General features: G+C 35.8%; 1 protein-coding gene across 1 annotated transcript; it reads left to right on the top strand.

The window, feature by feature from the left end:
- Positions 1–2,039: 2,039 nt before the first annotated feature.
- On the top strand, positions 2,040–27,251 carry DAOA (D-amino acid oxidase activator). The gene is given in 7 exon segments (XM_045566985.1): positions 2,040–2,221; positions 3,148–3,278; positions 3,875–3,974; positions 26,367–26,373; positions 27,003–27,025; positions 27,027–27,136; positions 27,139–27,251. Coding segments are annotated over 7 exon segments (666 nt in total).
- The last annotated feature ends 577 nt before the right edge of the window (positions 27,252–27,828 follow it).

The following is a 27,828-nucleotide window of genomic DNA, read 5'->3' as shown; positions in this document are numbered from 1 at the left end:
TGAGTCACCAGGCAAGCAGCATCTGGGTGGGCTGGCGGGTAGGGAGCTCACAGTCTGAGTACCCCTCAGTCCATTGCAGGGCCCCAAAAGGAAAAGTCCCCTTCCCTGTGGATGCCCCGGGTGGTGGCTAAATGGTCTCTTTCGGCAGCTGTGGATAGGGGAGGGGAAGGGGAGAATGAAGCAATATGGTGCCTGCTGATCGGCTGGGTCTGTGGGGCAGGAAGTACCCCAAGGGAGCTGGGAGCCTGGTGTCCTGTCCACAAGAGGCTCACAGCTCACTAGTGGCAGCCATCTCTGGGCTGGTGTTGGCAGGTCTCTCCAGCAGCTCAGGAGCCCACCAGCAATCTGAGATGCAAGGGAGGGGAAATTTAACCACTCCATATATCCTTGTGGCTGCTCTCCAAGACTCTGAGGAGTCTTTCTCCTTCCAGTTCTCCTCTGCAACTTCTTCCTGTGGAATCTCCTGTAGTTTCAGGCACACTTCCTTCTGACCCTCATCTGACCTGTTTGTCTGCTTGTTTATGTTTCTTTCACTTTCATCTAAAATCTATCTTTCTTGCAGAGACACTGGCTGGTGCGTTTTCTTGTCCACCATCTTGCCTGCAGCCAGTCATGATTTTGATATTTGCTTCCTTTTAATCCTTTCTCAAAATGAATTGAGTTCAAGGTAGTATTCAGGTGTCCTCTCCATTCTGGCTATACCTAAACATTACTTTTGGTGATTTTTAAATATACCAATTTCTGGGGCACATTCTTGAGATTCTAATTCATTAAATGGGAGTGGGTCTTTGAATTTCTAACAAATTCTATTGTGTTTTAATTGTGTTAATAAAACCCCACACTGGTAACCTACTACAATAGCTAGGTAAATAATAGGTACTAAATAAATATTTGTGGAACAAATTAATATTTGATTTTTTTTTGTATGACTAGCGCATTCTCAAGTAAACTTTTTCGGCTACCTGAACATCAATCTCACCTATCCAAGCCCAATTTTAAACATATTCTTCATAGAACTTAGTACTGTGTAAAATGATCTTACATGTTTGATTTTTTTACTGTCTGTATCAACCATGTAGAATGTAAGATCCATAAGAGCAGAGACCTTATTTGTTTTGCTCACCAAAGTATCTCAGTGCCTACAATAGCACTTGGCAAATAATAGAGCTCAGGAAATATTTTCTGAATGGATAAATGAATCCTAGGAAAAGTTTGAACTCAGTGGATGAACGAGAGATCACCATTAGAATTCTCACAAAGTTCCTGCTGTACAATTCCAAAGTCCAGCAACATAGTCTCTAGGAACTAGATGCTTTTAAAGTTCTCCGGATCAACTATACATATTGACAAGCCTATTATCTGAGCAGTAAGCAGAGTATGACACTGAGATTTGGCATCTTACTTTTCTAGATACCTCCAAAGCTGAATTAGTACCAGAGAAGGACTGTCAAGTAGAACTTTTTGCAGTAATGGAAATGGTCTATGTCTGTGCCATCCAATATGGTAGCTAAATGTATGTAGCTAATGAGTACTTGAAATATAGCTAGTGTCACTTAGGAACTTAATCATTAATTTTAAATAATTTAAATAGCCATAGATTTGCTAGGGGCCACTATATTGGATGGTGCACTTCTAGAGTTATCTTTCTTTCCTCGCAGTCAACATTGTCATATGATGCTATCATAACTCAAAGATTAGCCAGGGCCCCTATAAGGGGAACAACAGTCATGTCCTATGAACATTTCCATGAATTAGTTCCAGTTTTTTTGTGATGCTTCAAGCAAAATCTTAGTCTTTCTGGATAAAGCCCAGTCCATGTGAATACCTGGCTTTTCTGCTGTCTACTTGCCTTAGTATAGAGTCTGTCTGGTCTAGTGCTTTCCTCGGGTATCTGTCTCTGGCAGTCCTGTGCCATCTGAGCAGAGCCTTATGCATGAGCTCAATGGTGGGAAGTCTCCAAAAGTGTCCTGAGCTCCTTTCCACATCAACTGAAGCCTGAAAATCCCAAATCATTTTAACATCCCCATGAATGTGAATAGATGGTGGGCCTGCGAGGAGAATCCTCAGGGCTTGTGTTTCTGTCCTGGATCCAACAGCCAACTGATGCAAGACACTACGTGAGCAAGACACTAAGTGAGAGGGTTGTCATCGTGCCATACCAGAAATTGTATCCCCCAGATATGTCTGCAATTGCTCATTTTGGTTCTGTAAACTCTAAATTGTAAAAAATATAAACACTTCCACTATCCAAAATATCTCTCCTGGCAAAATCTGTTTGCTTAATTATTCCAAAATTTCCATTATTCATACAAATTTGTATCCTAAAAATTGGCATTAGTGGGTATGGCAAGTTATTTTTAAAATATAGGAACCTGGACTAGTTAGATTACTACAGTCTTGAATGTCTATATGCAGGGCATTAAGCCATTAACAAAATATCCAAATTTCTTTTTTTTTTTTTTTTTATTTCAGCTCATCATGGGGGTACATAAGTTCAGGTCATATACATTGTCCCTGTCCCGCCCATCCCCCCGAGTCAGAGTCCCAAGCGCGTCCGCTCCCACTCTCCAGACAGTGCGCCTGGCACTCGCCATGTATTCATACCTCGATCCCCTCCCCCCCCCACCTCCCCGGGTCTGCACCCTCAAGCATGACCATTCCCCAGAGGGTGCGCAATGCACTCGTCATGTAGGCATACACCAAATTTCTTTAAATAAGAATGACTAGCAATTATTTAATATTTTAGCATTTACAAGGAAATTGGAACAACAATCCTGACCTTGAGTAAGTTTTCCATGGACAACATTTCCATTTCTTACAATTTACTGAAAAACCAGGAAGTAGAATGAAGTAATTTGTGTGAGAGTAGTGATTACATATAATGATTAACAAAGAACAAGTTTGTCAGCTATTGCCTGGGGCAGTGTTCTGATTATCTTTTGCTACATAACAAACTGCACCCTAACTTAGTAGCTTACAGTAAAAGTTTACTATTATATATTATGATTCTTTGGGGCAGGGATTTGGAAAGGACATATCAGGAAAGCTCATCTCTACTCAAAACACCTGTGATTTAGCTGGGAGAAGCCAAAAGGCTAGAAAAGCTAACAGTTGCTGATTCTCTCTGTGGCCTCTTCATGTGGTTAGCTTGGGATTTCTTAAGCATGGCAGCCTCAATGCAATCAAACTTTTGCATGGCAGCTCTGGACTCCCACAGCGAATGCTCCAGGAAACAGGAAGTAGAAGCTATCAGAGTCGGGAGCCTGGGCACATTCCTGGTACAGCCTTACTTCTGCCATATTCTGTTAGTCAAAGCAGAACATGTCCAAGGATCACCCATGTGCAAGGGGAGGAGTCACTGGCCCTCACCTCTTCCTGGGAAGAGGATCAGAGAGTTTGTGTGCATCCTTAATCCTCATCCGGCAAACAGAGTTCCATTGTTAGAACCCCCTAAACACACACTTTGTTTGCCTATATTAATTGTTTGTTCACAGGAAATTTGTTTAGCATTGTGTAGACATAGGATTATCTTTTTGCTTATTTTGCAGTTAAAAGGAAGAGGCACTAGGTTGGAGATTTTAAAAAGCAAAGGCTTCGGAGCCAGTTCAATCTGGAATGAATTCTTCTGCCAGCCACTTACCAGCTGTATGACTGCACCAGTTATAACAAAACGTGAACCTCAATTTTCTCATCTGTGAAAATAATAATAATAATAATAATAAAAGCTAATACTTATCTGGCTGGATTGGTGATAAGATTAAAAACATTACATGTGCCAAATCTGATACATATTATATGCTCCATTAATGTTGCTTATTTTTACTCCCTTGTGCAAAGCATAAAAGAATCTGAACACTACCAGTATTTCCTTTAGTTTTTAAATCTAGATATAAATTGGGTAAGGTCTATTTCATAAGTTTTCAAAGTAACAGTCTTCTGAGAAAATCTGAAAGCTCTTTAAACTCCACTGCTATGTTACTTTTTATCTTTATATTAATTTAAATCCTTCTGGAAGGTAGATTAAACTGTGGTAAAGCTACATAATACTTTTGACATATTTTCAAGCACAGAGAAACTTCAATTAATTTGCAAGATATAGGAATCCAATTTTTCCAATTAAAATGAACCTTTTGGTTTCTGGAGTGTTAATGACCATTCACAGTTTTAATTCAAAAAAAATGCAACCCTGTGAAACATCTAGAAGATTTTTCAAAGCTTATAAAGAGATAGATATCTATCTATAAAAAGCCAAAAATTAAATTATTTTCCTGAATCTCATGCTTTATTTGTGTAAAGTAGGAATTTAAGGCAGTGTTTTTTGGCACCTTGTAAATATCCACAGGCACAAACCCAAGCCAGGGTCTACAGCTACTCACTTAATAATCTATCAATGTTTAATTCTATTAAATCCCTAAAGTGTTATGACTGGGGGGGGGGCAAGGGGGGAAGACATACTTAAATTATTGCTATTTCTCAGAGCTTTTATTAATATAAATAATGACAGATAACATGTTACATGCCTTGTATTAGTTTTCTAACACTGCCATGACAAATTAGCACAAATTTGGTGGTTAAAACACACACACATATTCATTATCGCACAGGTCTCTTCGAAGTTTGACAACTGGCTCACCTGGCTAAAATCAAGATATAAGCATGGTTGCATTATTTCTGGAGGCTCTAGGGGGGAGTCCTTTCACTTGCTTTTTCCAGGTGCTAGAAACTACCTGCATGCCATGGTTTGTGGCCGCTTCCTGTATCCTGAAAACCAGCAATGTTTATCACTCAAATGTCTTTCTCCATCACTCCTTTCTCTGAGCACAGCTGGGAAACATTCTCTGCTTTTAAGGACTCATGTGATTAGATTGGAGGCACCAGGATAATCCAGGGTGCTTTCTCCATCTTAAAGTCCTTAACACTAATCAGATCTGCAAAGTCCCTTTGCTGTGCAGGGCCATCTAGCCACAGGTTCTTGGGATTAAGACATGGACATCTTTGGGGAGACCAAAGAAAATGCTGCCTTCTACAGCCCTTCATAGCATAATTAACATATACATTTTCATAAGGTTTTTCTAAATTAAATTTTATTTTGCCTGAAATGTGCAGGTGATTAGTCTTTGAGTGCCAAGTTTATATATTTTTGTATTTGGCATACCTTACCTTTAATTTCTGACCAAAATTAATGATTGCTTGAATATGCTGGCTACCCAAGCAATTTAATTTAATTTTATTTAGTAGAATAATCATATTGCAATTAATAGATTCTCTTTAACAACAATAAAAAATTATAACTGTTATCTGAGGGTAACAGATATAGAATGCATTTAAAAAGTCCAATCAATGCCTGGTGGAATAATTTGAGAAGCAAAATAATTAGAGACAATTTTCATTGTAAGGCATGCAGTATGTTAATTTCCTCCACTGAGCCTTTAACAAAGCTAAGGATGTTGAAATGAAAACAAGCATATTGTCTTCTAATGATGGCCATGTCTTGGAACACTATTCCCTTCAGAGATTTGTCCCTGGTTTATGGAATCATTATAAAATATTATGGAAATAATTGTGGATAAACAGAGAGAAGCCAGACATCAAAAGTTGAGGAATCTTTGAGCAAATATCTATTCTCATGCTAATCTTGATAGCTGTACATGTACACGAGTTAAAAAATGTGGAAATAGCAGTGGAATATTTTCCAACTGCATATTTTCACCAGATCAGCCCTTACTTTAAAAACAAGTTTAAAATTAGGACAGGCACCAGATGTCAATATGCTTCAGAACATGTATATGTAGAAGTAGGTAAGGCATCTACATTTTCTACAATAGGAGACATTCATCATCTTGTTTAGATATTTAAGCACTATACCATACAGTTCAATAATATTAGGGCTAGGCAAGATACTAACCACGAAATGGCTAAAAGGAAGAATTTTCTCCACTTTATCTTATCATTCACCCATTCTTAACCTCCTTGGTGCATACTCTTATTCCCTGTCTGTATTTCATCCCTGTCTGTATTTCAACTTACAAATTTTCCCATCATTAAAACTAATTCTGTCTTGTCATATTTTATTAGGGCCCTGTTTTCTAATAGTGACAATGAGTGAAAAAGAAATTCACATTATCCAATCCTAACTGTTTTATTTCTCTCACATAGTCATCAAACCCACAAAAAAATAAGGGCCACAAGCAGTATATCAATGGTGAAAATTTTAAACATTTCCAGCAGGTAGATGGAGGTGATAAATATATTATGAAATAATAAGCTTCTGAGGGCCACTACATCTGATGCTTCCTGTGTCTTCACCATCCCTGTAAAGAGTTTACAGATTTTATAAACTCGAGGTTGTAAATTACTTTCTAATTATGGTTTCTGGACTCAAAAGTAATTAAAGTAGATTCAAATGGAGTTTTTGGTAGTATTCCGTCTTTTGCTGTCATGGCTCTTATGAAAGCCCTAAATTTTTCAAGAAAAAAAGGCGTTGCAAACTGAATTTTGTGGTCTGCAGGGAAACCAATTGAAGAAGGTTTTTTGTAATTACCTAATTTACTTTCATCCTATTTCCAAACATTGACAAGCAACATTTAATTTTCTGGCAGTTGTGTTTTCTCAGTCTCTACAGAATGCAAAGAAGAGAATCCCTCCATGTCTTTTTTAACCCATAACGAAGACTATTTTTAGTTTTCTATTTCTTGGATGATTTCTTATTATCTGATTTTACAATTCCAACTGCTGGATTTTTACTTCTTTAATATTCCTAACCACAATTTGATCCATTTTCTTGTTTGCAGGCTTGATATCTGTCTTTACTGAATTAATCCTCTTGCTCATTTAGAATTTTTTTTTTTTTTTTGCCAGAGGAGACTGGAGTTATATTCTTGTTATGTCTATAATCAGAACAAACTATTGAGATGAAAAATAATCTCTTAAGGATTACCAAACATTGTTTCTAATATAAAGCAGGTATCTTTGTTACTTATTAAGCAGACTATTACCGTGTGAAATACTCTTACTTTCCAGGTTTTTTTGGATTTGAAATTTCTATGTGTAGCCATGCTGGTAACTTTTTCTCACTTTCCTTCCTTTTTTATTTATTTTTATTTTTTTATTTTTTTTGCCACTAGGGCTAATAATTTTAAAATGCCTTTGATCCCATGCCTTTTTATTTTTCTCATTTTTAAGTCAACTAACAAAATATCACATGACACATTCATTAATATTGTTTGTTTTTTATTATATGAATTATAGAGGCTAGATTGCTAAAAGCAAAATTCCTTAAGAAATCCTATCTATATGGATATAACAAAGTGGCTCATACATGCAGAGTAGCCAAAACTGCTTCTATTATAAAAGCACTGTCTGGTAAATGACTTACAGCAATTATACAGAGTATAATATTGGTCAGACAAAACATGTGGCCAATGCACTTCATGTTGTCCTAGAAGAAGGATATGGGCTGGAAGAAATGGTATAGAATCTGCAGTAAGTACCAGTTCTAGGACAAAGAAGATACAAGCACAAATTTGAATTGATAATATTTATCTGGAAGATGATGTTGTCAAGAGGACGTCCAGGAAATATTCATGCTTTACTATGAAAATAACTCAAGGTGCTCAGAATTTCAGGTATATTATTGCTACTTACTAGATAATAAGGGAATACTAATCGTCTAGAAGAAAGAGTACGTTAAATAATAAAAATTGAAAATGTTTAACCTTAAATTAATATAAAATAAAATGAACATATCAAACATTTTATGAGATTATCTAATTAATGGGAGAAACAATAAGATGTTACAATCAATTTCAAAGGGGAATTTAAAATTATTTATAGGTAAAACAAGTCTATTCACAAAGTAATAATCAATAACATTTACTGGACACAACTTTTCAATTTTCTGGAAGAAAGCCAATGGTTTATCTCATTTTTTTAAAAAGTTACCAAGTTGGAAAATAGCTCAAAAACTATAAAAAGCGGAGAAATCTTAGAAAACTGTGCTGGACAGGTGATTTGGTAATCTTTATGGCCTATTTCACAGTCTTTCACAATTTTTCCCTGAATTCACAATTATACTCCATTCTCTTTACACATCAAAATTAAAGGAATCATTTAACCTAACTTAATATCTCATAAAATCCTAAGATAACCTAAGATCCCCTTCAAAAACTATCTATGGTCAGCAAGGGGGAAAAGGCCTCATGACAGGGAAAAGGAAATCTCCTAATATTCACACAGGAAAGTGATGAATGGACTGTTTAATCGTAAGATATTGAGGCTTAGAAAGGCTATGCATGCATTATGTCGGCACAGCTTAGCCTCTACATTACATATGGAATAAAGAGATGAGGTGCCACAATTAATTTTTTTCTTGGCACACAGATATTTTTGTCTTACAATAATTCAATGATTCAAAGTGTAGTCTGACCCAGAGAAAGAAGTCACCCTTCATTTAGACTGGATCTCAAAACACAGTTGTGTGTATTTCAAGTAACACACTACATTTGCATCTTTATTTGAAAAAATTTACTTCTGACCAAAATACTCCAGAAAATTAAGTAAAATGGGCAAGTCCTATAATCTCTACCCAATCGTTAAACCAATGTGTGTTAGTATCTATTCTCTGTCAGTTTAAGTATCTTTGCACCAAAGGAGACAGGGAGGAAGGAGGAGGAAGAGAGGTAGAAGGAAGAAGGGAAGAAGGAAAGAAGGAAAGAAGGAGGGAAGGAAGGAGTAGTGAGAAGGAAGGAAGAACAGCTGGAAGGAAGAACATGGAGACGTTTTAAATGCCAAAGAAGCATTTACAGATGGTGATGTCCTTGAATCACTTACTCTGCATATCATTCCCACGCAGAGAATATACCTACTTCATTTTAAGCTTTATAATCAGGAGAAAGCTAAACACGAATCCTGGACCTCATGAAAACAGCTTCTCTAGACTTTTTGATGTTAGATTAAACTCTATTTCGAATTTTTTTTTCTATCTCAAAATTCTTCATTTCTCTAGGACATAGTATCTATTTTAAAACTCTTTTTTAAAAAATTGGTATTCACTGGCTTCTTCATATTTTCTCATCAAACTCTAGTAGTTGTTCTTGAGTTTTATTTCTTGGAAGAATTGCTTAAGAAAGTATTAAACTTGCAGATCACCAGGCTTCATATCACCAGTAAATCTGGATCATTCCAAAAATCTCCATCTGTATCAAGCATCCTGGGTGATGGTGATGTTTTGTCATACTTTGAGAACAACATTCTATTGATATGAGGGGGAATATTTGGAAAATAAGCTTGTCCATACACAATAATAACATGATAAAGGAAGAGTGTGAATTTCAGACTGTCTAATTTGTGTGTGTTTTAAATATAAAATACTTAAAGATGTTTCCCAGATAGTTTTCAACTGTTTGACCACTTAATACTCCACCTGTGCCCAGCAGCAATATCTGTTTCTATCTATCTTTTTATTGTCCCTTATGAAAGCCATTTAATTATTTTTTTAAATTTCAGAATATTAAGGGGGTATAAACGTTTTGGTTACATAAATTGCTTTTGTACCATTTGAGTCAAAGTTATAAGTATGCCCATCCCCCAGACTGTGCATTGTACCTGTTAGGTGTGAATTTACCCATCCCCTCCACCCCACTCCCACCTGCTTGATTTCCGGTGAATGTTATTTCCATATGTGCGTATAGGTGTTGATCAATTAGTTCCAATTTAATGGTGAGTACATGTGGTGTTTGTTTTTCCATTCTTGTGATATTTCACTTAGAAGAATGGTCTACAGCTCCATCCACGTTAATACAAGAGGTATTAGTTCACCATTTCTTATGGCTGAGTAGTACTCCATGATATCCATACATCACATTTTATTAATCCACTCATGTATTGATGGGCACTTGGGTTGTTTCCACATCTTTGCAATTGTGAATTGTGTTGTTATAAATATTCAAGTACAGTTGTTTTTTGTTTGTTTTTTTTTTTATAGAATGTCTTTTTTTCCTTTGGATAAATACCCAGTAGTGGGATTGCTGAATCAAATGGTAGCACTACTTTTAGTTCTTTGATGTATCTTCATAGTACTTTCCCCCGCTCCAAAATAATGCTTTTATTTGTTATAGTTTAGAATGTGTAGAAAAATGGAATTCAAATAATTTTATTTTGCCTTTATAGACTGAGAGAGAAAAATAAATTAAGTTAAAATCAATTGCAAAATATGATTTTAAAAAATAGTTCTGAGATTCAATAATCTATTAATTTTTTTAACTAGATAAATAATGTTGACTTGTCATGTTATAACAGAGGCTATTTTGTCATTTACAGTATTCCTGAAGCCCTTTTGTCACAGAAAAAAGTATAGCTGAGCAGCTAGAAAATGACAAAGTCACTCAGTGATATTATATTTATAGGCATAGCAACAGAACTATTACAGAGCAATTCCACAGTGATTTTTAGTCATACTGATGAGCTATAATCTGTCTACAAAGTAGTAGAGGCTATAGTTTATTGGTTTGAAGCAAAGTTAAATTTAGAGGAGTTCTGCAAGAGGTTATTTCAACTCATTTTCATTCTAGAATTCTAATCAGAGCTACCTAATCTTTATCCTACAGGAAAGCTACTTAAATAAATTCTCATATCTCCAAAGTGAAGCTAATTTCTTCAACTTTCCTATCAAAATTTCCTATGGAACAAGGAGTTAGGCAAGAATACATTACATTGTAGGTAAAATCCTGGAAAAGTCATTCATCCTAGCAATTTATCTGGCCAGAGAGTTAAGGTTAGATTTTACAATTCTACAACAGATGGTCTAATTCAAAAATATATATATTTTATTTACCTGCATTGACCATTTCTATGATAACCTATTAGATTATAAAGGTTTCCATGATAACTTTTATTACTATAGGTAATTAAATTAATTATTCATACTGAATAAATCTTTGATTTATTGAGAAAAATGTCAATGGGGCTGTGATGTTTCACCATAGTCCTTAAAAAAAAAAATACCTAAACCATATAGTTGCAGACATTGTATGGGAAGAGAGAAATTATTCTAGTTGTCAAACATCTTTCAAAAGATTTATACTCAGAACACTGCTTATTACCAGAAATATATGTGTATGTATATTTTAAGAGCACGGTGGTTTGATGATCATAAAAGATCACTATTCAGCTGCTTCATGATTGCCTCAATACAAAGGATAATAAATAAATCAATAAATGACAATGTTCTATCAGCTTGAATCTCCAGATAAAATCAGATAATGCTACAAATTTAAATCAGTTATTTCATAGGTAAATGAATGAATTTGAAGGTTTTGGGATTGAATCTCTAAAGTCAGTAATCAGGTAGACAAATATGAGGAAACAAAATCTGACATGCATAAATTTATAAAAATTATATGAAACAAATCAGCTACAAAAAATACTCTAGAACAGGAAGTGTTAAGATGGCAATTACTCCTTTCAACTTGGAATTGGGAATTAGGAAAGAGAGCAAGTTGGAGGAAAGCCAGAGTCAAAATCTTGGTGAGAAATAAAGAATAGTTGAAAGAGCACTTTTTTTTTTCACAAGTGTCCTTAAGGCTTTGAAAATGTCATTCCTCTTCTAGAAATCTCATGACTTTTAAGAAGCCAAAGAAAAACTTTATGATAAATCTAAAATTAAGTAGAAGACTGTATTTCCTTTTTCTAACACTCACCTCATTTTTTCCTAGACATTCTAAGGTGATTCTAAATGGCAATTTGCAGTGTCATTTTAAAAGTATTTCTCAGATATTTGCTAGGCATTTTATGGAGGGAGACACAGTGGTAAAGACATTAAGCCGCATACCCACAGTTAGATAAGAAAGCAGAAGTTAAGTCAACTTTAGAAACCAGATATCCAGACTCAAGGGCCTTAATTCTTAAGCCACACTCCCATTTAATATCGTCACTGTGGCTTTTACCATGACAAAAAAGGTAATTGGATCCATGAATGCAGAGCTTTGGAGGGTACTATCAGAATTACACGTTATCTTTCATCTTGAAATCTCACAAAGCTTTATTAAACTGTTCAAAAAGGAAGTGTTATTGTTCCCATGTCCCCCCTCTCTCCCCAAAAGATAGCTCAAGTGGATTTATCAGGTGATTAAATGGGAGTACTAAAGAGGTTAAATTTAATTCAGGGGAAGATATTTCCCTTATGAACACAGAAGCTTTTGTAGTGTTGGTGCTAAAATGCTTCCCTTGTTAGAGGTCTTATGTCCTAGGAGGTCCTGTAAACAAATTTAGAAGAAAGGGACTTGACCACAGAAAATATGTTTGGTACATTTGACAACCAAAAAGTAAATTTTTATGCCATGGCGTGCTGTGATGTGGGGAAGTAAAAATATATTGCATTGATCAACAACTAAATTGTTTCGATCAAAGGCTATATCTGTGTAAACAAAGTAAAGGGAAGAATTGCTTTAGAAATTATCTGGGTGATTGAGACTAAAAAATATTACTTCATGAATCTTTAAGGCAATTTGAAATCCAATCTTTTTTCATTAAAAAAGTTCAGTATGTTAATATTATCTATTATGTATAAGGCGGAAAGGTAGGACGTTGGTATTGTTTTTACTGGACTATTCATTTAGAGAATTTTAGAGGAAAAGTGTCTATGTAATGGCTTCAATTATTCACATTTATTTTGTGTGTTTGTGATGAAGAAAAACCAAGAACTCTGCACTAATCTTTTTTAATGCATACAGACACATACCTACATTTGTAAATAGGTTATGATAGGGGAGGGGATTGTTAAATCAACTCTAAATAATATTCATTGGAGGGTGCCACTCTCATGTTAATTTACTAAAATCTTATGTCAGTAATTCTCTACATTGATACAATCTATTTTTTTCAGACCCTTTCAGGAACATTTTTACTCACCATTTAGAAAAACCAACATGAGAAGAGAAAAAAATCCTTATCTGAAACCTGAACTTATCAAAACTCACTTGTCTAGAAATTAGCCTGGGAATGTCCAGGCACTGGAATTTCTCACTTTTTCTTTTTTCTTTTTTTTTTTTTTTGCCCCCTCCCACCTTTAAATATTGAGAGGATAAAGGCATTTCCAAATGTTTATGTTCTGAATTTTTAAACAGACCCAATGTAAAGTCATGTGAGGATACAATAATTACGTTGCTTCCTTAATAATTTTTGTAATATTCTCAAATAAAAAATGATGATTTTCACCCAGAGGTATTTTTATAAAAAATGAAAATGATGCTTTCCCTTTACAAAACATTCATTTATACCAAAACATACTGATCCTTTTTTTTTTTTTTTTCCCTGAGTTACATATGAGGTACTAAAAGAAGGGAGGTTAACAGGCCTAATTCTCCCTCCAGGTGATTTATGATGTGGGTGTAAAAAAAAAGGGAAATGGATGTAAAAAAAAAAAAAAGCAGCAGCCTTCCTTTATCTCATTCTAAATCTGGTAAATGGCTGTAAACAGGACATGAAATCTTTGGTCAGCCACAGCCCCAGTTATTCCTAATTTCCTTACACCGGAGTCTTTTCATTGGGTGATGTTACCTGATGGGCCTCAGACATTTGCCCCTTAGCTGGTCCAGTCACTGTCTCTATGTCTGATTGCTGCCCTGGAACCCTACATAGCTCCCATACCCCAAACTGCCAGGGGCTCCTGTCAGCACTTTGGAATGTTTTAATATCCTTCTACTACTTAAAATTATCTCTACAAATTGTTTTGAGAAATCATCAGTAACGTTTTGATGAAATCTGTTAGTTCCCACAAGTTGGCTGAGTATCTACATCATCCTTGCCCTGCTTTTTTTTGTCTGCCTCCCCCAATTCCTCTCTAACCTGGAGCCTGAGCTCTTTCCGACCAGGCCCATTTTGTATAAAGCAGCCTTTTATGTCACAAGCTGAGAATTCCAACGGACGGGACTTAAAACCACTCTCCTGCCAGACCTGAGATCTGGGAGGTCAGTCTTGGTGCTTGCTGTTCCTGAAGTCACTGTGACCATAAAGCCTGTGACCCCCTAGCTTTGGTGCAGTCCACCAGATGCAATTTCTACCTTCCCCCTGAATTATATTTCCCCAAGCATAGATTAACTGGTGATTTACTTCTGGGTTAAATACCCAAAATATATTTGCTATACAAATAATCCTACTGAAATGCCAATCACATAAAAATGAACTAAGTATAAATATCATAAACTAAAAAGATTTTTAAAACTCAGTCATGAAGCATTTGAAAACATAAAAAGACTGAGTTGAAAAAGTTCAATTAGTAAATATTTTAATAATAAATATGACAGAAAAACATAATTTTTGATATAGGTAGCTGTCATTTATCACAGCAATTATAATTCCTAAAAATAGGCACACAGATTTTAAAATAATAGAGAACTATGAGAATCATCTCCAGAATTAATAATTCTGTACATTGGGCATCAATTCTTTTGCCTGTAAAATTTCATTAAAAATCCATTTAACTGCTTACATTTCACCCCTTGCCCCAAACCGGAATAGAATCTAACATTCAAAATAATTTTCAAAAGATCTCTACTCTGCAGTATTACTTAACAGTCTATAATGATAGTTAATACTGCGAAATATGTTTGATTTCCTGGTCATTTCTGACCATCCGGTTGGATAGCTGACTTTAAGCCACAAGCAGCCCACAAGAAACTCAACTTTAAATTGAACTGAGACAGAACAACCTCAAAAAGTACAGCAGCACTTCAACATAGAAGGACTGTCGTTTTTCACACAAATGTATCTTGTATGGATACATTTTCCCAATTTTCTTCAGACTCACTAGGAAGATCACAGTATGCTTCTTTCATTAGGGAATTTCCAGAGCTTCACCACTATGTAGTTCAGTTCTCTGCATAGAAGCTTTACCTTAGTACCTGTTCCATAATCAGGTGGTGTCGAGAGTGCCCCCCCCACCCCATGCTACTTCTCCGACTAAACAAATTAGATGCATACTCACCCAATTGTACTATGCGTCCAAACATGCATAAAAGCAGCTTTTCTTAGGGACAGATATAAAATCCCAGAGAGAAGGGGCACTCTTTCCCTTTCTGCTCGGGATGGGACTGATTACACATTTCGTGGGGATGGGAGGGGGATAAAGGAATACAGGAAAAATGACTGTGCAGTTGCCTATATCCAGAGATAGACCTTTCTCTGCTCTTTCCATAGAAGGGGAGCATGGAAGACATTTTAAACAAATCAATTTTCCTTGCTTTCTTTCTGGGCCACTCAACTCCAACTGTATTACCATAAAAATAATTGCACAATCCCTGATTTATCCTATCCCTTTTCTGCTAAACTCTGAGAATGTATAGTCTAAGACAGTAAGACTTTGCTTTGCTCTTTCATTACCCCAAGCACCAACAACAATACCTGGCAAATTGTAAATGCTGAAATTGTTGCCTGAAAAAAATGAGTGATCCTCAATCTCAATTTTTAGTTAAACTTGTCCACTGTTGTCTACTCATTTGTGTTACTTTTTCTTCCACAGATTGATTATTTAATCAATTCATTTATTTACTAATTCATCAATTTATTCAACAATTATTTATTGAGCACTAACATATCTTAGGTTTTGTGTTATGTTTTCAGAATTCAGAGGTAAACAAGACCATGCCAATTTCCTTTTTTTTAATCATCGCTGCAAACTTCTCTTCACCTTGTAGAACACAGCCCTCCTATCTTTCCATTCTGTGCTGCCTCCCAAAACAAGTATATAGCTTTGTTTTTGTTGTTTTAATTCCTTTGTTTTTTCAAGGGCCTTTGGCCAATCACAATTGAAAAGTAGGAAAGACCAAAGGAGCAACAACAGACATTGCAGAAGTGTAAGAATGTTAGAAGGTCCCTTCAGTCTTGTCTGTGATCTTTAATTCCTATTACTTTTATTAAAACTCTTTAGGACTTTGTGTTCATTTTCTAGGGCTGATATAACACATTATCACAAACTATTATTATTATCTCACAGTTCTGGAAGGTAGAACTCTGAAAAGAAATGTCAGCACGCTGGTTCCTACTGGAGAGAGAATCTGCTCCACACTCCTCTGATTGTTTCTGGTAGTAGCAAGCAATCCTTCATCTCCCTTGGCTTGCAAATGCATCACTCCAGTCTCTGCTTCTGTCTTCACATGGCTGTCTTCCCTTTTGGCCGGTCTCTGTGTCTCTTCCCCTCTTCCTAGAAAGACATTAGCAATAGTGGATGTAGGACCCACTCTACTCCAGTATGACCTCATCTTAACTACATCTACAGTGACCCTATTTCCAAATAAAGTCACATTCTGGGCTTCTGGAAATGACATGACTTTTTGTGGGGACACTATTCAAGCAGTGCAACGTCCTTTCCTGAATTTTAAGTAACTCATAGGAAGAGTTCACCTAGTCTTCCTACTTTTTCAAGGTCTTATTTAGCAGAAGCCTTTATGAACTTTTTCTTCCATAAGTACCCTTGAAAAAAGTAGGTCAAGATAATAGGTAGTCTTTCAATCACACACATATTGTTTCATAACAGGTCTAATTTATCATTTTAGTGAATGAGAATTTTCAGCAAGCAACATCTTACAAATTGAAATAGTAAAATTAAAATTGCCTGTCATTAACATTTTATATCTTTTTCATCTAAATAAAAATCAATGATTTTAGCCTTTCAAGGAGGTGTTCATTCTTTCAGTCAGTGTTTGAATAACAGTAAATTGTGGTAGTGAGCTGAATTATGTAAACTAGCAGAAGCAATACTGCTTGTTTTTTCCAGCTTGAATGTTATACAGGATTTTACCTGTGTTCTCAGTTGCTAAGTGTCATTAAGAAAGGGAAGGAATGTCAATGGCAGGTGTGTGCCACTTGGTTTTGGCTTGTTAGCATCTGTGTTATGCAGGGTTCTCCAGGGAGACAAAATCAATAGGATGGTTAGATAGATGAGAAGAGGGGGATTGCCTCATGTAATTATGGAGCCTGAGAAGTCCCATGACACACGATATGAAAGCTGGAGGCCCTGGGATGCGGGTAGCGTGAATCAGTCCAAGTCCTAAAGCCTCAGAACTAGGGAGATTGATGGAGTAACTTTCAGTCCAAAGTCAAAGGACTAAGAATCTGATGAAAGGGCCACTGGTTTAAGTCCTGGAGTCCAAATATCAGAGTTCTGGTGTCCAAGGGCAGGTAAAGAAGAGTGTGTCCCAGCTCCAAGTCCTAGAAACAAATCCTTTTCTTTAACTCTTTTTTTTATGTAGGCTCTCTAAGGATTGGATGGCAACAAGGTGCATTTAAGGTAGATCAGTCCACTGACACAGATGCCCATCCCCTCTGGAAACACCCTCACAGATACTATTTGAAAATAGTGTTTTATCAGTTCTCCAGATCTCACTTAATCCAGTCAAATTGACATCTAAAATTAACCATCACAGTATCTAAATCAGTTTCTTTCTGAGGGGGATCTCTGCATGTCAAACCTTATGGTGTGAATATCCCATTATACCCTTTTAGGGGAATGACCCCTCCTTAGTTTTGAACTCCTTTGGAACATTTCATCACAAGGAGTAATGGTGCATATTAATATGATCATTGTGTTTCTTCAAGTTCCTTATTAATAGTAAAAATCATGGGTACAAATTATTCAAAATTCAGAAAGTATCAGGTCCTGTGCAAATAGTCAAATTGAAGTTTTTTTTTTTTTTGAGACAGAGTCTCACTCTGTTGCCCTGGCTAGAGTGCCGTGGCATCAGCCTAGCTCACAGCAACCTCAAACTCCTGGGCTCAGGTGATCCTGCTGCCTCAGCCTCCCGAGTAGCTGGGACTACAGGCATGCGCCACCATGCCCCACTAATTTTTTATATATATATATATATATATATATATATATATATTTAGCTGTCCATATAATTTCTTTCTATTTTTGTTAGAGACGGGGTCTCACTCTTGCTTAGGCTGGTCTCAAGCTCCTGAGCTCAAACAATCCGCCCACTTTGGCCTCCCAGAGCGCCCAGGTGTGAGCCACCGAGCCCGGCCTTCAAACTGAAGTATTTCATTTAATCTCCCCACTAAGCCTATGGAGAAGTCCATGGCATTATCATCCTGATTTAGAGATGAAGACTTGGGGACTTAATTGGGTTCTATGACTTGTGTGCAGTTCCACAGGTAAGTGGAGGAGCTAGGATTTGAATCCAAGCCCCTGTACCTCCAGACTGTAGTCTAAACCAAAACACAGACTTCCTGTTCCCATTTCAAGTGGCTGTTTTGTTTGATAACAAGAATAAGGACAATGAAAAGTAACATCTATGGAATATTTACTATGTATCAGGCACTTGTCTAAACACCTTTATAAAGTAGAATTCTTATTTTTCACATTGTATAGATAAGGAAATGAAGATTTGAAATATTCAAACAGTTTGACTAAGATGTTTCAGCAAGTTGGTGTCCTGAGCCAAGATTCAAGCCCCAGTAATCCTGATGCTGAAGGTCTGTTCTCTTTAATTCTGCCCTGTAATGTGTCCCTAAGGTGCTTTCTCTAAAACAAACAAACAAACAAATAAACAGAAAAAAACCAACCAAACAAACAAAAAACCCAAAACACTTCTGGTAAATGCAGACTGGAAACAGACAGTAAAAAGTACAGGTTTTAAGTAAAAACTAGATGTAATTAATGAATATATTTACACCTATTGCAAATGCTTACTAAAGTCTGTCACAAAATAACAATTGAATGTCACATCTCAAGAAACTAGAAAAGGAAGAGCAAACCAAACTCAAAGCCAGAAGAAGATAAATAAATAAATAACAAAGCTCAGAACAGAACTAAATGAAATGGAAAAAAATGCAAAGGATCAACGAAAGAAGTGGCTATTTTAAATATTTTCTATTCATCGAAACTCTGCCTCCTTTGTGTAAATCCTTAAATCTGAGAAAGTGGTCTTTTAGAGAAAACAGAAGGTGTGAAAAGCAGATTTCCTTAATATTCCACTCTTAGGACCCAGCATTCAGACCCATCTGCTTTTATCTCTCCCCTGAGGAAAATGATCCTCTACCAAACCTCAGGATCCATCCCTTTCTATGGTAATGGCAACAAACTATTGGTTCAAATCTTCTCTCTCCATGGATACTTCCCATCAATATTTAAACATGCTCAAGGCTCTAAAATCTTAATAATAAGAGTCCTTTACCTTTCAGCTAACAATCTCTCTCTCCTCTCTCTCCTTTCTGTAAAAGACAAACCTCTAAAATTTCCATTCTTGCTAACTCTACTTCATCATTTCTCAATCAACATATTTCCATTTGTCTCACACCTTAATTATTCAACTAAATCATTTTGCTTTAGTCCATAATATTACCTCTGAATCCAATGCACAATTTTAAATTTTCATTTCCTCGACTTCCAAAAAGCATTAGAGAGAGATGCCTGCTTCCCACTCTGAGCTTGTGCTGCAGTTCACACTCCTCGTCCTTCATCACTCTCTTTCTCAGTCTCTTCTGCCAGCTCCTCTGCTTTGAGCTTGGTGTGATTTTTTTCAAAGTCAAATATAAAATTGTGAACTCGGAGATAGGAATTTTTTTACCAGTTTTATTGAAGGATTATTGACATAGTAAACTGTCTGTATCTAAAATGTATAATTTGATAAGTTTTGACAAATAAACATACCCCAAAACATTATGATGATCAAAGCTGATCTTCATTCCCAGAATTATCTTTCTGCTCCTTTTAATCTCTCCCACTTTTCCTTCTTTACCCCTCCTCCTCCTCATTCCTACCTTCAATTATCAGATAAGTGATTTCTGTCATTACATATTAGTTTGCATTTACCAGAGTAATATATAAACAGAATCATGCACTGTGTGCTCTATTTTGTTTGAGTTCTTTCATTCAGTATAATTATTTTTAGACTCCTCTATTTTAAGTAGCATTCCATTGCATCACAATTTTTTAATCCACCCACCTATTGGTGGGCATTAGGGTTTTTTTTGTTGTTGTTGTTGTTGTTCCTGTTTTCAGCTACTATAAGTAAAGCTGTGATAATTTGTGTACAAGTTTTTTAATGTACATATGCTTTTACTTCCCACGGGTAAATACCTAGATCATATGGCTACATCAAATAGTAGGTATATGATTACCTTTTAAAGAATCTACCACACTGTTTTTCAAAGTGATTGAACAATTTTGCATTCCTATCAGTAGGATATGAGTGTTCCAATTCCTCCATATTTTCACCAACATTTAGTAAGGTCGATCTTTTTAATTTTACCCATTTTAAGAGATGTGCAGTGCTATCTTAATGTGTTTTAGTTTGTATTTCCCTAATGACTAATGATACAGAGCATCTTTTCATATGCATATTTGCTCTACCCACATGGTTTCTTTGGTGAGATGTCTGTTAAGGTTTTGCAAATTTTTATAGGGTTGGTTGTTTATTATTGAGTATTGAGATTTCTTTATACATTCTGGATAAAAATCCTACATTTGATATATTATTGTAAATATTTCCTTGTAGGCTATGGAATGTCTTTTAATTCTCTTAACAATGACTTCTGAAGAACAAAAATTGTTTTTGGTTTATTTTTTGTTATTGTTGTTATTGTTTAATTTTGATGAAGTCCACTGTATCTATTCTTGCATGGATCATGTTTTTTGTGTTGCATCTGATAAATCTTTACTTAACCCTAATTCACAAAGATAATCTTCTATGTTTTCTTCTAAGACTTTTATAGTTTAAGATTTCACATTTAGATTTATAATCCAATTTGAGTTAAAATTTAAATATGGATCAAAGATTGTTTTTCAATGAAAACCCAATTGTTTCAACATCATTGGCTGACAAGATGATACTTTCCCACCAAATTCCCATTGACCCTTGTCCAAAATCAGCTGTCTATTATATGTATAGGTCTATTTTTTGAGTTTCTATTTTATTTCATTGATCTATCTATCTTAATGTTAATACTAGTCTTGAAATACTCCTTATTCCCAGTTTTGCTCTTCTTTCAAAAAAGTGTTATATCTGTAATAAGTCTTTTGCATTTCCATAAGTATTTTAGATTCACCTTGTCAATTTCTACAAAGTAGCTTGCTAGGATTACTTGGAATCTGTACATCAATTTGTTGAAAATGGACATTTTAAGAACATTGAGTCTTCTGATCCATGAAAAATGAATCTTTCTATATTTATTTACATAATAATCTGTAATTCTTTCTCAGTGTTTTATAATTTTAACTCTATTAACTTTTCACATATTTTGTCAGATTTATCCTTCAGTGTTTAATATTCTTACATTATAAATATTATTTAAGAATTTGATTTCAAATTGTTCGTTACTCTTGTTTAATAATACAATTTTAATTTGGTGTATTAAGCTTGAATCCTGAAGCCTTGCTAAAATCACTTATTAGTTCTAGCTGCTTTTTGTCGATTCCATAGGGTTTTTTATGTAGCTCATTATATTGTTTGCAGATTAAAATAATTTACTTCTTCCTGCCCAATCTGCATGTCTTTTGTTTATTTTTCTTGCCTTACTGCTATGGCTGGAATCTTCAGTATTGTGTTAAATAGAAGTAGTGAGAACAGACATCCTTATTTTCTTCTTGACCTTAGGTAAACTAGAGAAATTTGGGGGCTCAATTTCCTTGTTTATTTTCCTGTCTTGCACAGATTACTGTCCTTGATTGCTTGATGTCTTACAAACCATTGCTTAAAATGTTCTGTCTGTTTTTCTTTGTTTCTTTGTTTTTCATATGTCGGGGTTAATCCAGTCCCTGTTTGTAGATGTTGGCCAGAAATGTTAATCCACATTGAACTCTAAAATGTTTAGTGTTGATAATATTAGGATTTCTTCTATTCTGACTAAACACTATCTTGCTGGGGAATGTTATCTACTTGCATAACTTTCACCAGAGTTCATATAAAAATGACTCCCACACTTATATCTCTAACTCAAATCTCTCATTGGAATTCCAAAGGCATTTCTTAATCACCTAGTCTACAGCTCCACATAAAAATTTCAGACACAGGTCAAACTTGACATGTTGAAAAATGAACCCATGCTCAACCCACCACTTACTTGATCTATTGGATTTCCTGTCTCAACAAATGGCATCACCATCTATTATTCATGTCAGAAACCTGGAAGTCAACCATGACTCAGTCCCTTCCCTAAACTCTCACTCAATCACCAAGTCCTGTTGAGTCTACCAACATAAATAGATTTAAAAAATCTTCTCTTGGGTCTTTCCAACTGCCCAGCAGCGAATTTCCTTTCATTAACTGCTCTTTTGTATTAAATTATGTCCCCAAAAAAGATATGTTGCAGTCCTAGTCCCTGGGACCTGTGAATGTGACCTTATTTGGAAATAGGATCTCTGCAGATATAATTAGTTAAGATGAGTTCATTAGGGTAGACTCTAATCCAATATGACTGGGGTCCTTATTGGAAGAGGAGAAGAGACACAGAAGCAGACATACAGGAAGATAAGGGGAAGACACATGAGAAGAACACCATGTGATGATGGAGTGATGTGTCTAACAAGCCAAGGACTTCAAAGATTGCCAGCCACACAAGAAGCTAAGAGAAAGACATTGAACAGATTCTCCCCCAAAGCCTTTAGAGAGAGCATGGTCCTGCTGACACCTTGATTCCAAACTGTAAAAGAATGCATTTTGTGATGGCATTCCCAGGAAACTAATACACTTCCACCCCATTATCTTAGCTCAACAAAGCCTACTAAAACAATCTTCTTATGTGTCACCTGGTGTCATTCTTAGACCCTTTATATGCTACTCCACAAGAAATCAGGGTGCTCTTCTTAAAAGGCAAATCTTATCAGTCCATTGCCCTTCTTCAAACTTTTAGTGGCACATTATTCTAGAGATGGTATCCAGGATTTTTAATATCACCTAAATGTACCTCAATAATCATGTCTGCAGCCTCATTTCTCATGTGCACTCTGCTCTAGTTTGAGGTATTTCTTTTCACTTCAAAGTAATCATGTTCTCCCTTGCTCCTGAGTTTTCATACACGCTATTCTTTACCCTAAGCCCCACCTGCTTCATTTGGTTAACATCTGTATATTCTTCAGGGACATACTGAGATGCCACTTCCTCAGAGAAAACTCTCCAGGGTAACTGATTACAAAGTTGCTCATATATTTCTCTGCACCTTTCTCTCCCAGCTGACATATATAGTGCATACGTGCATAATACAGTGTGCTTATTTGCTTAATTTGTATAATGAACAAGATACAGAGTGTCCTTTGGATGCAGTATTCACATGTCCTTTCAGCTTCAAGGATCTTAGTATCAACTATTTTCACATACCTTTTACCTCTTTACTCCCCGCCCCCTCCACTGCAGGTCTACATTTCTAATGTATTCCAATGGTAAACTGAACCATCCAAGCCCTAAAACCTGGAAGATGTCAGAACACTGGGGTGAGAGTGCCCAGAGAATAAGGGCAAGAGGAGCGTGGAGGGCAAGAAGAGAGAGAAGAGAATCCATGAAAGCCAGTAGAGGGTAGGGAGTGAAAGAATTTTGCCAGCTGATTTTGGAAACATTCTGAGTCTCATATTTATTCAATTATTCATAAATTATTTTCCACATTAAACAAATCAGTAAATGAACTGGCATCTGCTCCTTCTGTGTACATTGCTCATTGTGTCCTCCCTCCGCTGCCCCCAGCTTTTGTTTTTGTTTTTGTTCTGTACTAAGGCCATCTTTTTTTTTTCAACATGATCTAATTTATATAATAATATTCTGATGATGGGGCCAGGAAATAATGTAATTTTTTCTGTATCTTTATAGGAAGAGCTTCTGAGTTCTGTATTCTGTAAGAGACAGTACTGGCAATCACTTTTAATATTCAGTGTTTTTGGAATTTACACTTTAGAAATCATTTCCTCTCCCTGACACCTCTCCCCTTTGTTCATACAAAATATACCTAAATGTGTTAAGGTAGAAATTCTGAAACTATTATGGGAGATGAAAAAACAGTTTGCAAGAAAATAATCAAATATTAGAGGGGATAAAATATATAATCATCAGTAAACTGGACATGAAAACTTAGAAAATTATTTAAAGAATTTTGAAAATATAGCTATATAGTATTTTTAAATAAACGTCTTATATAAAATAGTGAATTTCAGATATTTTCTTTTGTTTGGTCTAAAAATGAAATATTTATAGAAAATTGATCATCAAAGTCCTGTTAAAGACAGTTTCTATAATTGCCTGATATTTATTTCGACATTTCGGATAAGGTAAATAGAGTGACCAGTGTCAACAGGCAACATTTAAAAAGCCATTTCTTTGAGATTTAGAATACTTTTGCCACCTCTGGGGACATGCTTTGAATCTGGCAAGAACATTAGCTGATCATGCTACTTCAGTCTGACAGCTTCAGATTTTTAACAGGGGAAAAAGGCAGAACTAATGGATGTGAATAAGCTTAAAAGCATGGGAACTTATCAATCACTGTAAACAGCTGTATTTTGGGAAGCTAATAGAGGTACTTCTAAAAACATAAAGAGTCAATAGATATTTTCCTGGTAACTAATAATTTCATTCTGGTCTTCCTCATTTGTCTCTCCCCCAACCCCCAACCTGCCTACTTTCTCTCTCTCGCTCTCACTCTCTCTCTCACTCTCTCTCTTTTTGTTTAGTATAATGTTCTTGTCAGCATTGATTAACATGAAAACATTCTCCTTCCACGCACCATTCCACTTTCCAGAAAGGAATAACACAGTATCTAATTTTATGAAAAAATAACTCAAAAGATGAATGAAACAAATCAGATTATTAACATGATTATAATCTTTTTTCATTCCTTTCTGATTTTACAATAGAGAACATATACACACAATGCTATTTATAATTGGTACATTATTGGGTAATGACTATAACTATTAATCTTTTTATTCAACCTCAGGCACATAACGTTTTACACATATATTTCAAAGAGCTTGAAAACACGATTATCTGTTTTGCTTCACAATCATTTCAAAATATTCTACTATTGTATTCCTCCACAGAGGCCTCTAACCCATTATTTTCCAGAACAAATTCGCTTTTGAAGAGATTACTAGTGTGACAATGATTCAAGAAGCACAATAAAACCCTGCTTACTCCACTGGAAAAGTGGAAAACATATTTAGTTTTATTCTCTGGCCTTCTAAAGGGTTAGGTTAGGATCAAGCAAAGTCATTAGACCTTAGAATAGGATGAAGATAATGCCTGCAATATGGAGCCCCCAAGGATACAAGTCTATTTCAAATTCTATGATGCTAATCTCTCAAACTGAGAAGATGCTTTTCTATCAACATGGCTTGACTGTTTTGGATAGAACTTGAAAGGCATCAAGATTAATTTCTTCCTAGGCACGATGCACTACATCATTTACTAAGCATAATGGAACACAAGACACGGTCATGCTCCAATGAGTTAAATGTTCACCAGGAGAGACAGACAATGTGAACACACACATTGCATTACAATGTGATAGAGCCCAGGTATTGTGGGCAGCACTTACATAAAGGTGTGATTAACATTATCCTTGGTGAGTCCAGGAAGTTTTTGGTGGAAATTAATGGCTGAGCTGGGTTTTTAAAAACTGATGTTTTCCAGATAGAAAGAGTAACACTTGCATATGAAAGGACACCAAGTTTAATATCAAGTTCAATAGCATGAGCTCTGAAGCCAGCTGCTTGGATTTGAAACCCTGTTAAAACATTCTCAGCCGGGCATGGTGGCTCACGCCTATAATTCTAGCACTCTGGGAGGTTGAAGCAGGTGGATCGCTCAAAGTCAGGAGTTTGAAACCAGCCTGAGCAAGAGCGAAACTCCGTCTCTACTAAAAATAAAAAGAAATTATCTGGCCAACTAAAAATATATATAGAAAAAATTAGCCAGGTATGGTGGTGCATGCCTATAGTCCCAGCCACTTGGGAGGCTGAGGCAGTAGGATTGCTTAAGCCCAGGAGTTTGAGGTTGCCGTGAGCTAGGCTGATGCCACAGCACTCACTCTAGCCCGGGCAACAGAGCGAGACTCTGTCTCAAAAAAAAAAAAAAAAAAAAAAAAATTCTCTAGCTGTGCAACCCTAGGAAGACTACTTAACCTCAATGTGTCAGTTTCCTCATTTGAAGAATTAGATTTAATAATTGAATATACTTCTTTCAAAGGACACTGTGTTTATATTAAGTTTGAATCAGGTCTACAGGGCCTTTTTTGTTGGATAATATTCCAGTTGTTTTGGAAAGAGAATTTTTCATATCTATAGTTTTTTAAATGCTTTTTTTCCTCATAAACAAGTCGGATAGGTTTTCCTAGTACGTAAAGTCATAAAAGTGGTTTTTTTTTTGTTTTTTTTTTTCTTTTTTTAGCTTTCAAGTAAGCTACATTTGCCTAATGTAAGCCTCACAGACATTGTGGGTAAGCATCCTCAATACTCATGATTCTTATAATCTTTGTCTCTATGCAACAGATATTGCCCACATTACTTAGAAGAGGTTTAGCTAGAGTCTCTTGATTGTGTTCACCCATGCTTGGCTTAGGAAATCAGAGTTCCACCTCATAAGTTTATGTGATTAGTCCTTTGCCTGGTATCCAAGTGTCCAATAAGTGAGTGGTTATTATTGCTAGAAAGTAAATTCCATGAAAGAAGAGGGTTTGCCCATGTTTTATCAAGAACAGAAGTATACTGATATGTTAACAGTGGATACATACATACTGGGAGACATCTGCAGAACATCAGACCAGGTTACATGTTAACTGCGAAAATCTATACATCATATTGAGCCGTGGACTTATTTTCTCTCAGAATCAGACTTTAGAATAGATTTTTAATATATTTGTGCTACTCCACAGTCTTTCTGTGAAACTACATCCAAATATATAGGATGTGTGGCAAATAGACCCTAAACTGATCCACATAATTTCTGCCTCCCGGTAATCACACCTTTGTGTAATCGCTTTTCCTTGATTGTGGGCAGGAGCTAGGACTTATTTCTAACCTATAGAATATGGGAAAGGTAATGAAACTTCAGCGATTAGGTTACTTTATACAAGACGTGGCCACCTGAGGCTGGATCTCCCTGCAGGCTTGATGAAGTAAGCAGCCATGTTGGAACAGCGCTCATGGCAAAGACATATGAGTGGCCTCTGGGGACCACAGGCAATCTCTGGAACTAATGCGGACCTGCCACCACAATCAGCAAAATGGCCAGTCACACAGCCACAAGGAAACAAATTCTGCCAAAGCTGAATGAATTTGGAAACAAATTCTTCCCAGCTAAACCTCCAGATAACAATGTAATTTGGCCGACATCTTGCCTGGACCCTCAGAGACCCTGTGCCTGGGGCCCAGCTAAGACACGCCCAGACTCCTGATCCTTGGACACACTGTGTGATAATAAATGTGTTGTTTTTAATCATTAAGTTTTATGATAATTTGTTACAAAGTGATAGAAAAAGATACAGTAAGCTATAAAAATTCTCCTTTTTTGCTTGACAACATTTCCTCAGCAAATTATTATTGAAAGTTATCCATGCTGATTTGTGAGGTATTAATATTTTCATCAGGAAAACAAACAAATTGTAAGATATTTTTCACAAGCTTGGGCCGTCAGTGCTTTTGGAGTTTTTTGTTTGCTTGGGTTTTTTGTTTGTTTGTTGTTGTTTTTGTTGTTTGTTAAGCAAATATTCAATAAAAATAGGTATATTCTCAGCAACTCCTTAGATTGATGTATAATTCCACATAACGTTTGAGTTACCAAATCCACTTCTAACAAATGCAAGAGTCCTGTGACTTTTTTTGTTTGTTTTTTGTTTGTTTGTTTGTTTGTT

The sequence above is a fragment of the Lemur catta genome, chromosome 13 (genome assembly GCF_020740605.2).
Source record: "Lemur catta isolate mLemCat1 chromosome 13, mLemCat1.pri, whole genome shotgun sequence".
In the NCBI taxonomy this organism is placed as follows: domain Eukaryota; kingdom Metazoa; phylum Chordata; class Mammalia; order Primates; family Lemuridae; genus Lemur; species Lemur catta.
The sequence above is the reverse complement of the archived record's forward strand: the minus strand, read 5'-3'. Positions and strand labels throughout refer to the sequence as shown.